Raw genomic sequence first — 15,010 nt, 5'->3', positions numbered from 1 at the left:
AACAGCATGGCATGAAAATCTCAATAAATAAAACAATCAATAGCATTTCAAGATAAAGAAATGAAAAGATGCAAACTAGTCATCCACAACAAGTGAACAAATTTAAATATCTTGGAAATTACATAAGCCCCAATGGAAAAATTGACATCGCATATAAAAAGCAAAAATTCCTAGCAGTTATTGGAACTTTAAACAGACACTTCAGAAAACAGATGTCTAGAACAACCCAAATAAAACTATATAAAATAATAGCCAAACCAATCCTTAAATATGGTAGTGAAACATGGACTTGGGGAAAACAAGATAAAAGACAAGTGGAAGCTGCAGAAATGAAGTTCCTAAGACTGCTCGCAGGCTATAAAAGAATAGACAAGATAAGAAACAAAGAAATAACGAAACAGTTATCCATAATTAACATAACAGAAGAATCACACACTATAGAAACAACTGGAAAAACCATGTAGATAGAATGAATGAGGACAGATATTGCTTGGAAATATAAACCAAAGGGATGCCAATCAAGAATATGATCCAGCAGGAAATAGGCAGAAGGCATTTTAAACCCTTGAAAACATTACAGGTAAACAATTGCCTATTACAGGAAGCCAAGAAGAAGAAGAAGGTTTAATCTTTTGTCCAAGAGCAAGCAAGTGAAGTATCTTCATGACTGAGCAACATGTATAGAAGATAATGACTTCATACATCAATTGCCTTAGTATACAAGTAGCCCAGTGGTGAAGATAGTTCACATGCCTTCATTTGCTTACTTGGATGAAGGATTAAACCAAGAATATAATTTCTTGGCATCTTTATCTCATTATTTACAAATGAAATGTTGAAAGTTTTTCATATGAGATGCTGTACAGTACTTTGATAGCATGATCTCCTGTCATCAAGTTTGTTGGACTTAATTATATTGCTGGCATGTTCTGTAGCACTATACTTGCAGGATTAGGTAGTTTTCAATTATGACCAAAGCAATCAGGCTAAAAGGCCATTGTACTCTTCTGATCAGTTTGCCTATTTTGTGGGATGAAAAAAAAATACCTCCATATGAAACTAACTCATTTTTAGTTGAATAGTTCTAGTAAAAATTCTTTGCATTCTAGCCAGAATTCAAATCAACAAAAAAGATATTGCTGCTGCTGAGCTATGTGCTTGGGGAGACATTACTTTTGTACACGTGACAACAGCAAAGAACTAAAGAAAAGAATAGTCAAAGGAGAGAATGCAAGAAGGAGAAAGTTCCTTTTTTTTTTCTAGTAATGCAACTTTAAAAACTGGTTTTGTTATGATTGCAAAGGTTATGGAGGAAAAAATCCTTTCTTTCTGTAAGTCTCTTGTGCATAAACAGGCATAGTGCAGAGTTAAAGTTTAAATAATGAATAATAAAAAAAATGGTGACCACACAAAACCCAAATATGATTTGGACAATATTTGAAAATGAGAATATTAGTCTAACTATTAAATGGATTTCCTGAATTAGACTTCTTGATGCTAAATGTCCATGGCATTACTTTTTTATAAATGCCTATAAATTACAATTACAGGTATCTCCATGGAGCCAGTACTCATTGCAGGAGACCCAAACTATCAAAACAGTATCTATGCAGTTTGAAGTAATTATCTCTTAGAAGGTGTATGAATTCTATTTCCTTTTTTTCCTCCTTCCAATTGATATCACCATAATTAAAATCCCCCAAAATAATCCCTAACCCTGCACTCAGTGCACCAATTTGCTGATGCATGACTTCAGCATCACCCCCCCCCATACCCCCTGGCCTATAGCAGTAACCAACTGTATACAGTTGGTTGCATTGCTATTTCATACCAGACAACCTCAAATGAACAATCATTCGCACATCTATCCTCTTGATATACTACTTTCTTTGGCTGCAACTCATGATCAACAGTACTCATCATCAGCTATCATCAACAGTACTCCTCCCCTCGTTCTATCTTCTCTATCCTCCCTGAAAATACTGTACCCATCACATTCAATTCCAGTAACCACATCTTCTGCTGACAGCCAAGTTTCACTAAGGCCTACAACTTTTGGCAAGACTGCACTGACTATTGGCAAAAATTATTCACTTTTATTTTGAAAGCTTCTTGCATCAGTATACAAAAATTGCAGATTCCCTTTAATTCTCGTACCAGCTTTAGAAGTTGTAGTCTTGCCTACAACTTTTGGCAAGACTGCATTGACTATTGGCAAAAATTATTCACTTTTATTTCGAAAGCTTTTTGCATTAGTATACAAAAATTGCAGATTCCCTTTAATTCTCGTACCAGCTTTAGAACTGATATACATTCTACTAATTTCAGTAGTCTGATGCCGATTTTTATCCACTCTTTTCTCAAATTATTCTGCAAAAAAGGATCAACAAATATACATTCACTGCATAAGTTCCTCCCTCTTACACTCAACCATTTCAATTTTCGTTTCCCTGCCCAATTACTTCAACTTGTTCAGAAAACAGTAACTTCTTCAAATGCTTAGGATCTTCCATGTTCAGATGCAACCCATCTCTTGCAAACAGCTGTCTTTTGCTTTCAAACACACTCCAGATATTAACAAATTCCGGACTTCTTTTTTTGCGCATTTTTGCAATCATATCATTCATTATCATTGCTCGTCTACTTAACTCGTGTGTGCTGTCAAAACTAGGCAGCACACACACTATCCTCCCTTTCACACTTATCTTCTTCACGATATCTATGTTCTTAAATCTTTTGCTACCCGATTAATACCACCACTTAGGTCATTTGTACCCACCATAAATGTCATTTTTTCTGTATCATGCCCTCTCTTTATTGCTAAAGTCACTATTGTTCTGCCAGACAAGCACTCCTCAGGCACAGTATACCCTTAATCATTGAATCACCATATATTATACCACTCATAACTTCATTCAAACCCAAACAAGCATCACTCACGGCCTCATTTTCTACACTATTCAGCATGACTTTCCCAGTTTCATTACTTTCCCTCAACACTCTTTTACTTACTCCCTCACTTTCACAACATCTCATTTCTTCTAGACCTCTTGTGCTTTCATTCTGTTCACTACCAATCACTTCCATACTATTCATTACTTATTATTCACCAAAGTCTCTCCCTTACTTAAACCTGTTCTAGTTACTTTAGCTAAAATAATCCCCATGGTCTTAATTTCTCTATTCAGCACATTTAACACAGTCTTAATATCCTGAACCTCCTCTGAGCACTTCCAATTCCTCTTGCAGGAGATGAAAGTTGCTTTTCATTTTCATGAACCCTTGCTGAATCTCTTCTGCTACGGTCCCAACATTTGCATCCATTCCTAATCGCTCTAGTCTATCTATTTAGACACTTTTCACATGTTAACATTTTCGTTCTTCTCGTTTACCCAAACAGTCCACAGATCTTTCACATTTTTTGGTGCATACATATAGCAGTTTCCACAAAGCATCCACTGTGAAAAATTAAAGGCAGAGCTAGACTTTCATACAGAAGTCCTCCGTGTCACTGACGTTTTTTTATGAACGGTATCTTTGGATGCTGAAGTAGTGAAACAAACATGTAGCAAAACACAATATAAACAACACAGCTTCAACAATAACACCACTGAAGGACACTTGTATCCAACTGAAGCACAACTGCAGCACAATTTGAGACAAAAAACCTTATTATACTTTAATTTAAAAACGCTTTTTCAAGCAAAGCCCAAAATGACTGCTACGTTCACTTGTGACACTATCCCCCACCCCAATTACATTGTCAATATACAAAGTGTGATGAAGTTCAATAGTGTCTGATCAATGTATATATGAATGCTATTAAATTATTTCTTCCTTTCCATATCCGTATGGAAAGGAAGAAGGATAAGGATATTCAATGACTATATACCAAGCAAAATGCCACAAAAATTCTGAATCATTGCTAAAATAAATTGTTTTGTTTTCTGTTGAACTTTTTGATAAATAAAGCAAGTGTCCACTTATGCTAGGAAAGGAAGTATTTAATATACTTCTATTACTGTTCTTCTGTAACATTGATGTACAACCTCCAACTTAACTAGTAGTTAAGTTGGAGGTTGTCTACTTGAGTGAAGTGATATTTTTCTTCTCACTTCTTATGTAGAAAAAGAAAATGCTTACTTGGAACAATTCACAAAACCACATTCCTTGAAGACCATTTCTCTGACCTGTATACTCCAGATACTTTATTTTTTGAGTGAATCTCACCCATGAAAATCTGTAAGGTAAGGCAGTAATGTATGTTAATACCATGGATCGATTAAAGAGTTGGATAAACTGTTTGTAATCCCAAACAATTACAACTTGCAGCTCTTCAAAAAACATCAATAAGGATTCATCTCAGTCCTCATTTGCATCCTGCACAGAGCACTGATGTGTTTATAGGTATCCTAACCTCTCGTGTATGGGATCAATATATATAATTAGCATTATCTTCTTGAACCTAGAGTATATGAAGTTCCTTATGACTTTTGGACAGCCAGTAGATCTTTTTAACATCTGTCTTAAACAACATTAAAAACTCTAATGCTAAAGGATTAAACCAAGAATATATATATTCTTGGTTTAATCCTTTATCCAAGTGTAAGCAAACAAAGTTTACATGTGAAGTATCTTAACGACAGGGCTACTTGTGTATAGAGGCTAATGACTTCACATCAATTGCCTTAGTATCGCCCATATGCAAAGCACACATTCTTTCAAGTCTGTATAATGCTAGGAAGGGTCACTACCCAGACCAGTTTCAACCTTCGTTAAAGTCTGATCAGTGGGAACCAGACCCACTGACAATCTACAGCACTTCAACAGAAATCACTATGAGACTATTTTTGAAATTGGCATCAGATATGAAAACACCCCTCTAACGTCATACTAGTCGAGGTTAGAAGGGTGTTTTTGTGCGACAATAATTGTAAAATGACATTTTGCCTGCTTTTCTGAATTAATTTCGCTTTTGTTTAGCACCTGAAGGGACGTTCATTGGTCAAAAGTTCCTTTTCAGTTACAATTTGTTTAAACTGTTTCCACAACGATCTGAGCACTGTTTCACAATAGTTATAATTTATGCTCTGAAGATGCTTGTTAGAAATTAAGCCAAATATTTGCTCAAAGTATATTTTTTGGATGATCACACCTTGAAGCATTATGACTCCTTAGAATACACTATGCAATTTCTGAGGAGAAACATCCTTTTCACATCAAAGAACATGGAATAAATATCTCTTATCAAATATTGGTTTTCCTGTTTGTTGTCTGACACCTCCTCTCACACATACAGTACTGACATATTCTGCAACCTGTTGTAAGATTGATATATTAAAATAAAATAATGAAGGAAAATGCAATTATCATTCATAATTCAGTTTAATGGAATGAATACAGCATGGAGATACAAACCTTTCCTTTAGTGTTACATGGTGATCGGCATTCATTTCAGACAAATTATGGAGACTACAACCCATGTCAGAAATAATTCATTTCCTGATGTTTCGACCTTCATATTAAGGTTTGACAAGGGACCTAGTATACTCCCTACCAGGTCCATACCCAGGTCCCTTGCAGTTGCAAACTGTTCTATTACAGCCAAACAGGCAGGACAGCCAATACATTAGGATATCTGAACAAGGACTACATCCGGTTCCACTATACAGCCACTCAGTACTTGCTGACCATGCTTTGAACACCCACCATAGGATATGATGGCAGAAGGCCACTCTATTACACTGCAGCAAATACAAGATGAAAGACTATTTCTCGAGTCTGCCTCAGAAAAACTTTCCAAACTTCAAATTTGGGTGCATGAGACTGCCCCAGATTTGGAAAGCATACATTTTAAGATCATCAGCCCCAACAACCTAATTTAGCCCACTAAGGGGGGGGAGGCACCATTTAGGACTCTAGGACCAACTTCTGTTGCCTTTATTCCGCTTCATTTGCTCAGTGTTAGTGCCTGTGTGCAGACTTTTTTGTAATCCTTGATGACGGCAATGTAACACTGCCAAAATATAGGAAGGTATTAAAGTTTTGTATAATTAATATTCTAGTATATGTTGTCATTTCCTGAAAAATTAAGCTGTGTGTAACCAATGTATAAGCTTATCTACTAGAATAATTAGAAGTAATTACTCCAACACATGTTTTTGTCTCCATAAATTTTTCACAATGCACATAAGCTTCTCCATGAGAACTTTATCCAAATAGCACTAAGCAAAAGTTGTAATTCTAAAAAAAAAAGTTGCAATTTAATATAATAATTTAAACTCATTTGTAGGTGTAATTTATATGTAAAATGTGATATTTGACTCAATGTAAAATTTAAAGTAACATTTGCAAATTTTTAAATGATAATTTACATATTTCAGATGACATCTCTCCCACCAGTTGGAGAGAGTGACCATGTGGTTTTGACTTGGAAGATGAATAGACATGTAGGAGTATCAAAGAAATGGGAACGTATGTGGAATTATAAGGCAGGTGATCATAATAACCCTAGATATCAACTTGGGGAAGTTTCATGGAGGGAGAAATTGGAAGGCAAGGATATCATTAGTGCTTGGGAAATTGTGAAGGAATATTTGTTAGCAGCAATAGTAAGCTGTATTCCACAAGTAAAGAAGAGGACACAATTTGGTGTAAAGTGGATAACAAACAATATTAAACAGGAACTGCATGTGAAAAAGAGACTATGGAAGAGATATAAGGAGACAGATGAAGAGCAGATGCATGCAGAATATAAGAATCATCTGGGGTTGATGACTGACTAGTATTGTAAGGAAGGCAAAACTGGAATATGAGAAGAGACTGGCCCAAAGATCCAAAGAAAATAGAGTGACTGATGCAGAGGACATAGTGGAATTGTTCAATGAACACTTTATTGGAGTATTTCATCCTGGAGAAGCATATTTTAATACTAGAGGGATAGCGCAGGTTCGAGGTTTAGAGGTGCAGGAGGAGAGTGTGTTCCAAATACTGAGTACTCTGGATGTCAGTAAAGCTGTGGAACTGAATGGTATTTCACCAAGAGTTTTGAGAGGATGTGCTAAAGAACTGACAGCACCTTTGATCTGAATTTTCAAGGAAAGTCTCACTATTGGAAAGGTGCCCAGGGAATGGAAGGAAGGTAAGACAGTGCCACTGCATAATGGCGGTAGCAGACTGGAAGTGTCTAATTATAGACCAGTTTGTGTGTCATCAGTAGTTGTAAAGATCTTGCAGAAATTAGTGAGAGACCGAATACAGCATTGGGCAGATGAGGTTAATGTTATCTATGAGAGTCAACATGGATTTGTTAAGGGGCACTCTTGTTTTAGTAATATGCTAGCCTTTTATAATAAAGTTACAAGAGAAGTAGATGAGGGGAAAGGCATATACTGCCATTTTCTTGGATTTAGCAAAGGCATTCGACAGGGTGCCACATGATAAGCTAATATTTAAATTGCAGCACATGGGTTTGGATGTTGGGTTGGTCAACTGGATTCGGGATTGGCTATCTGATAGGTATCAGAGAGTCATGTATGGTTGGACGGTTTCAAGGAGGTAGAAGGTTACAAGTGGGGTCCCACAGGGCTCAGTACTGGGACCTATATTGTTAATCTTTATATCAATGACACTGTCAGTGGATTAGAGAGATATTCAGTTGTTTGTGGATGATGTAAAGCTGGGAAGGGTTATCAGTAATGGTGCAGATGTGATAGCCCTGCAAGAGGATTTGAATAAGCTAAACAGATGGGCGAATGAATGGGGGTGTCAGTTTAATGCAGCAAAATGTAAGGTATTGAGGTATGGGACACTTCATACTCTATTGGAAGAGTTGTACTGGAGAAAGTAGGGGAGACAAGAGATCTGGGGTTGATGATTGTAGAAACCTGAAATTCAGGGGACATATTGCAAAGATGGTGAAGGTAACCCAGAGGATTACTGCAATACTGAGAAGGACGCTGACCTGCAGAGATAAAAGATTTATCATTCCATTGTATAAGATCCTGATCAGACAACACTTAGACTATTGTTCTCAGATTTGGTCCCCAGGATTTGAAGAGGATAAATTAACTGTGGAAACGGTACAGAGGCAGATAACAAAGATCGTTTCAGGATTGTACAATGTTAGTTATGAGGATCAGCTGAGGGAATGTGGACTGCAGAGTTTATTTATTGGTAGATAGAAGGAGAGGTGATATGATTGAGACTTTTAAACTGGAAGGAGTGATAACAAGGGCCATCCCTAGAAATTATGAAAGGAAGCTGTGAGCAAGAGAGTGAGGAGTGGTTTCTTTGCATGGAGAGTGGTTGAACCGTGGAATGCATTGCCTGATAGTGGTGAGAGCGAGAACAGTCAACGAGTTTAAGGAGTGGTATGATACTGTGTTTCCTAGGAGGGACCTCCCACAAGGATTGATAGACTGTGTTTCCTAGGAAGGACCTCCCGCAATGAGTCTTTTGACTCCATGGAGGCCTGAATAATAATAATAAAATGTGTCAAAACTAATTTTGGTGAGTTAGGTACATAGTAGAAGAGGGATACAGAATATGATAACAAGGAGTATAGAAAGTTCATACAGGAAATGTATAATAGAATAACAATTTAAACTGCCAATTACTTTTATCCAAAGTAGATAGGTAACATAAAATATTGAAGCAATTATTTTCATAAGAATTTATGAGAGAGAGTGCTGTTGCACAGTGGAAAAACTGTTTCTCTTTTATATCCTAACAGAATTTAAAGATGTAAAAACTGCCTTGAAATTTTTCTCTAAAAAATGATAAAAAAATCTACACAATCCATTTGCAAATTTTTCAGATAAAAGTATATAACTTGGAAAATAAAATGAATACTGTAATTAATGCATTTACAATTTAATCATCATTTTCAGTCTATTTGAACAGACATATAAAATGCAAGTAAAACTACAAAAATCTCAGTCTTAGAATGTGACCTGAAAGCAGAATCTAATTAGATTAGATGTTTCACAAGCTCTCAGACCACTACTAGCATTTTTACTTGATATATATATATATATATATATATATATATCAGTCAATAACACACATATAATGATTTAAATTATACATATTTGGTCGTTTTATAATAGAAATACAATTTTATTAATACAGACCAGTTTACAATAAAACTCATTAAAACCTACCAGTTTCGCAAGCAAACTGTCTGGCTTTTTCAAGGCGTTTACGGAGATATGAAAACTAGTAAATGCAAATTGAAAGGAACATAAAAAACGTTGTAAACCAACTAGTAGCTATGGTTACACGGTTCATGTGACAGAGAGGACTTATTGTTCTTATTCATTATCACGCATGCGTTGTAGACGTGTAATGTGATTACTGGTTAGCTGTAGTTCAGATTGATTGAGAGAGAGGATCAAGTTTTTCCACGAACTGTTTAGAATTACACCCTGATTTCTGTTGAGGTTTACGCCGGTTATTGACACTATTGTGGCTTCCTTAAATAACCAACCACCAACATCGGACAAGTTTTATGATCCCAAAAAGATAAAGTGCCGTTCTACAAATATCCAGGAGTATATTACATTCCCTGTTCCTGTAGTCTTGCCTACATTGGACAAACTTCACGAAGTTTAGAAATTAAACAAAAAGAACATGTTGGTGATGTAAACCACAACAGAAGCATCTCTTCCGGCTTAGCACATCATTCCTGTACATCTAACCACACGATAGATTGGCAAAACAGCTAAATGCCATATCTCGATGACGACTACAGGCATCGTTTATTTAAGGAAGCCACAATAGTGTCAATAACCGGCAGAAACCTCAACAGAAATCAGGGTGTAATTCTAAACAGTTCGTGGAAAAACTTGATCCTCTCTCTCTCAATCAATCTAAACTACAGCTAGCCAGTAATCAAATTACACGTTTACAACGCATGCGTGATAATGAATAAGAACAATAAGTCCTCTCTGTCACGCGAAACATGTAACCATAGCTACTAGTTGGTTTACAACGTTTTTTATGTTCCTTTCAATTTGCATTTACTAGTTTTCATATCTCCATAAACGCCTTGAAAAAGCCAGACAGTTTGCTGGCGAAACTGGTAGGTTTTAATATAAGTTTTATTGTAAACTGGTCTGTATTAATAATTGTATTTCTACACATATAATGAATCGGAAAACTGAATAACTCCATGGAAAAGTGCTTGAGGATAACTCTTAGATGACAAAAAATGGAATAAGGATTGTTAGCGAAACAAGTTAAAAACTGATAACAACATATCCTAAGAGAGATTATATCATGAAAGACAATGAGGTCATGCTAGTTTTGGTGGTTGCAGGATAAGTGATTTTGTGTGTGTGATGAATCATTCCTGTAGAGTGATGATTATTTTTAAAACAATTTTAACATTTTCCTTTTCATAATCAACAGCCATGGCAGTCACCATAAGACAAGTCACTATCATATTGCAAAATCCTTTAAGAACAAGATTCAAACTATAGTAATTCTGATAACATGTGAAATATTTCATCTGCAATTTCTGTTTGACAGATTCAGTAGGACCTGGCTGCAAAATCCAATGGATCAAATCTATAAACAAAAACTAGAAACTTTGAAAGTAGTGCAAAACACCCAAAGAAAGCAACATTTTTTTTTCTTTTCCTCCTTAGACCAAAAGTCATGTCATTCAATTGATTGACTAAATGTGGAACATAAATCAATTTGAAAATGTCACCACAACAAAAATGGAAGGAGGACTAAGGTGGGGAGGGCAGAGAAAGTAAAAATACTGCTTACACTTTTTACAGTGCCATATCATTCAGTCAAAAATCATATGAAGTAATATAAGGGGAGCGAGATGGTCCTGCAACTGGAAGACTAATCACTCTTCCATGAAGTGATGTCATAGAAGCTGCTGTACTGGTCATACAATGTAAGGAAGGTGCTCCATCCTGCATAAAAATGGACTGGTCCAGACATTGCCATTGCTGAAGTTGCGAAATGACAAAACTGTTCAGCATATCATGATATTTCTGTGTGGTAATGGAACAAGTTATTGGTCCTGTCAGAATGATGTCCTCAAAAAGAATGGTCCTATTATAAAATCTACTGAGAAGCCACACCAAAACAGTAATTTTCAGTGAATGTAATGGGAGTTCCCAAAATGCATGAGGTGATTCAGAAGCCCAAATTCGACCAACTTCCAATCTAACCAGAAATGTCAGTCACTTATCATAATCAGAATGTAGCAGCTGCTGTATGTGGGTGATATTGTATGAATAAAATTGAAAATTTTGCAAAGATTTTCCATACCGTGGAATAAGGCACATCCAACTGTCATGTTGCTACCACAAGTCAGCATCATTTTCATGTGATCTGTCGACAATCACAGGGGCAACTTCGATTGCCAGTGGTGGCAATGGCTTTCATCCTCTGTGAGGTCGAACTTCCAAAAATCCTGTTTCTTCAAACTCCTAAATCATTGATCACTGCATTAACTGACAGAGGAGCTTTACACAAGTTTTGCCAGTTTCTAAACTCACAAAGAGTAGATGATGCACTCGTTGCATCATTATTGCACTTATTAAAGTAAAATAACTACTAGTATATAAGTAACGCACAATAAAATAAAGTGACGTGCATGTTGAACACGTCTATCAACAGGAATGTGTTTGTGAAATTTTCCCTTTACTTTTTAGTTCTTAGGATGTCAGCAAAACAGGCATTCAACATCATTTCATGCACATTTTCAGCTTCCTGGACTCCAATGGTGCCATATTCCCCCTATCAACAACTTTTCAAACTAACTTTTTTTGAGGAATCCTTCTTCCCAAGACATGGGAAGAAGGAAACCTCAAAACAAAATCTGGTGACATAATAAATTTAGTTTAATCCTTTATCCAATTAAACAAAAATTTATTATAGTCTAACCTAGTGGGGAAAAAAAAAAAATTCCAAAATCTGGTGACATTCTGGTTGTTAGATCAAGCTACATAAGGCTCTGAATAAGAGAAGTTTAATTATAGCCATGTTGTATAAATAGTTTTTAATAAGCCTTCGCAAGCTTGCCTTTGTAACCAACCATTTAAAGGTTCCCCAGCACCACCACAATGGCTCTTGTAATGTAATGCAATATAGCAAAAAGGGCCACTCTGCGAATAAACTAAAATTCAAATAAATTAAAAGTTCATCCAATTAGACATCTGAAGCTATATGTACCTGCACATAAATGTACTACACACACACAAAACTGCAGTTTTCTTCATTTTCTAAAGGCTGCCTAGGGCAAAGGAATAAAAATAACACAATTGAAACCACCTATCAAGAATATCTGTCATAAAAAGTTCAAATTTTTATGAGATATTCTCATAAAAATTTGAACAGCTGCCTGAAAAAAAAAAAAATTAGTATTTCTGAAAATCAAATAACAAATCAAAAAGCATCTTGTCCATTAAAATGACAGTTAAGAAAAAAAAAATCTGGAAATAAGCTATAATTAACTGTAAAACTCTCCAAAATTGTAAAAAGTCTGTGGATCTGCCAAACAGAAATGACGTCTATAATTAAAAAGGATGCCAAGAAAAAATAAAAATATATTTTCTTCCATCTAAAGGACAGGGTAACCAAATAACTTGCCTTCATCAAAATACAAAATTATGCAGCTTCAATTTACTTTTTAATTTAATTATTTCATATGAAATGAAACATCTGTTAAATCAATGTGAGCAGTAATTTCTCCGATTTTTGCATCAGTGATGATTTCTTAATGGAGCAAACTGGTATCATCTCAAATTGAGAAATAAGCATTTTATTATCAGAATCATCATCTCTTAAATAGTACTTTCCAATTAGAGTACAATCTGAGATGAGTATATATTGCAAATGAGTCTGCATAGGCTGGCAGCCATATGAAATAATTTTGGCACTAAAAAAAATTCATGCTTCAATAACTTGAGGCAGTTCCAAGAACTACAAGAGGCTACTTGATATCAGACAGATGTACATAATTAACTGATCACTTACTATATATCTGAATCTCTTCTCTAAGCTAATGCATAGTAAATATGCACTAGCTTAGAGTAGCTTAGATTTATACCATAACTTTATGGTATAAATAATCACAGAAGTTTGGCATACAAGAATTTTTCATTTCCTGAAATGTTTCCTCAAAGAAGTGTACAAAATATAGGAATATGCTTCATTAATTCTTTTATATCTTCTCCTGTATGAAAATACTTTCATTACACCCTATATTTTAATAATGAAAAAAAAAAAAAAATCCATTCAACAAAAATATAACATTCTTACGTTATGTTCACATTTGTGCCACTACTGATCAATAACTGAACAATATTCTGGTGCCCAGAAGCAACAGCATGAAACAGTGCTGTCCAACCTTGAGTGTCCTTGTCTTCTATTCTTGCACCAGACTGCAAATAATTTCAAAAAGCTATTAACAATCATGCCATTTTTGAAAATATTTCTAGTTTATAACTTGAATTAATGGTGGTAGTGAGAGTGATATTTCAAGCATATTTCTCATGCATCTTTAAAAATATATTTGTGATGCCAAATAAAGTTAACTGTGATATTTATAAAAATTAAGTGGATATTAAATCCAACATTATTTCAAAGCCGAATATAGAAACCATAAAAGTTTCATATGAAATTTGACCAGAGAGCTTACGGGAATACACTCGGCGATATTTACGAGTTGCCCTAGCTGGACATTATAGGAGAGATGATCGCTGCCCAAGCATCCATATATTCCCCTCCTATTGGTCCATTTTGAAACAGATGACAGGCCAGTGAAACCTTTTCGAAATGGACCAATAGGAGGAGAATATATGGATGCTTGGGCAACAATCATCTCTCCTATAAGAGCAACTTGTAAATATCAGCAAGTATATTCCTGTAAGCTGGGGGTGTTAAACGGGCAGCCTGCAATGCAATTTCGTGCGCCCCACAACACTTTAAGGAAAGATATGAAAAAAAGAAGATGGTTGCTTTTTATAATAAAACAGAAATATCGATTTAGACATTCGATTTATTCATTTTCGCACATTTATACTTGGAATATGGACGCAACAACCTACTATAATATAATAAAAATAACTGTAATAATAAAAATTTATATCAATTTCAATGTTAGATCCGATCCCTGATCAGTCGTAAACTATATTTATGCTTTTATTGAATTCTATTGGCTAGCAGCTGTTCACATGACGTGCAGCATACACGTCCATGTGAATCCAGGCTACGCGAGTTTATAATTGCCTGCTACAGTCAATCAGTGATCTCTGATGCACGTCAGTGCGCCGAACACAATCCAGCGACACGAGCAACGTAATCTAGCTGTCAGAGAATCCCTTTTTTTTTTTTTTTTTTTTATTTGCAATAGTATCATGCACTGGCCAACAGTTTTGCATGTTTTTATTCAATACATTTAGTTTTAATAATGTAACTAATTATATAAATACATTTTTATAAAAACTATTAATATATTTATTCACCCAAACAATATCGCTGTCTAAGACAACAAGAAAAAGAAAAATTGATGATGAGGGGAGAAAATTTCAAGAAAAATGGGAATTGAATTACTTCTGCACTGAAACAAAGGACAAAATTGTGTGCATTATTTGTAACGAAACAATTAGTGTTGCCAAAGAATATAATATAAAAACGCACTACGATAAAATTCACAAAGAACAATATTCACGCTTTGAAGGTAAACTGAAAGAAGAAAAATTAAAAAGTATGAAGAATTCACTTCAAAGTCAACAAGTATTTACAAAAATTATGAAAGACAAATCCGCAGTGAGAGCCAGTTATGATATCAGCTATTTATTGGCAAAACATTTCAAACCTTTCAGTGATGGTTCCTTGGTTAAGGAGAGTGTATGATAAAAAGCATCCGAAAATGTCTGTCCCAAAAATGTGCAAGTATTTCGCGATATTTCTGGACAAATACAAATAATGGACAAGTTTCTGGACAAATTTATTGAATAACCAAATAACTAATACGGCA

General features: G+C 35.2%; 1 protein-coding gene across 2 annotated transcripts in view; it reads right to left on the bottom strand.

Annotated features, from left to right (window-relative positions):
* The window catches only part of LOC150106757 (ankyrin repeat and SAM domain-containing protein 3-like), a 204,436-nt gene that overhangs the window by 108,411 nt on the left and 81,015 nt on the right, over nt 1-15,010 (bottom strand). For both annotated transcript variants that reach the window (XM_090393314.1, XM_090393315.1), the window contains exon 4: nt 13,291-13,412. In XM_090393314.1, the coding sequence (XP_090249440.1) occupies nt 13,291-13,412 (122 nt within the window). The remainder of the gene's footprint in view (nt 1-13,290; nt 13,413-15,010) is intronic.

Source organism: Typopeltis vanoorti, chromosome 5, assembly GCF_054136105.1.
Source record: "Typopeltis vanoorti isolate ZY-2024b chromosome 5, IOZ_Tvanoo_1.0, whole genome shotgun sequence".
Taxonomy (NCBI): domain Eukaryota; kingdom Metazoa; phylum Arthropoda; class Arachnida; order Uropygi; family Thelyphonidae; genus Typopeltis; species Typopeltis vanoorti.
This window is presented reverse-complemented; position numbering and strand designations above follow the sequence as displayed.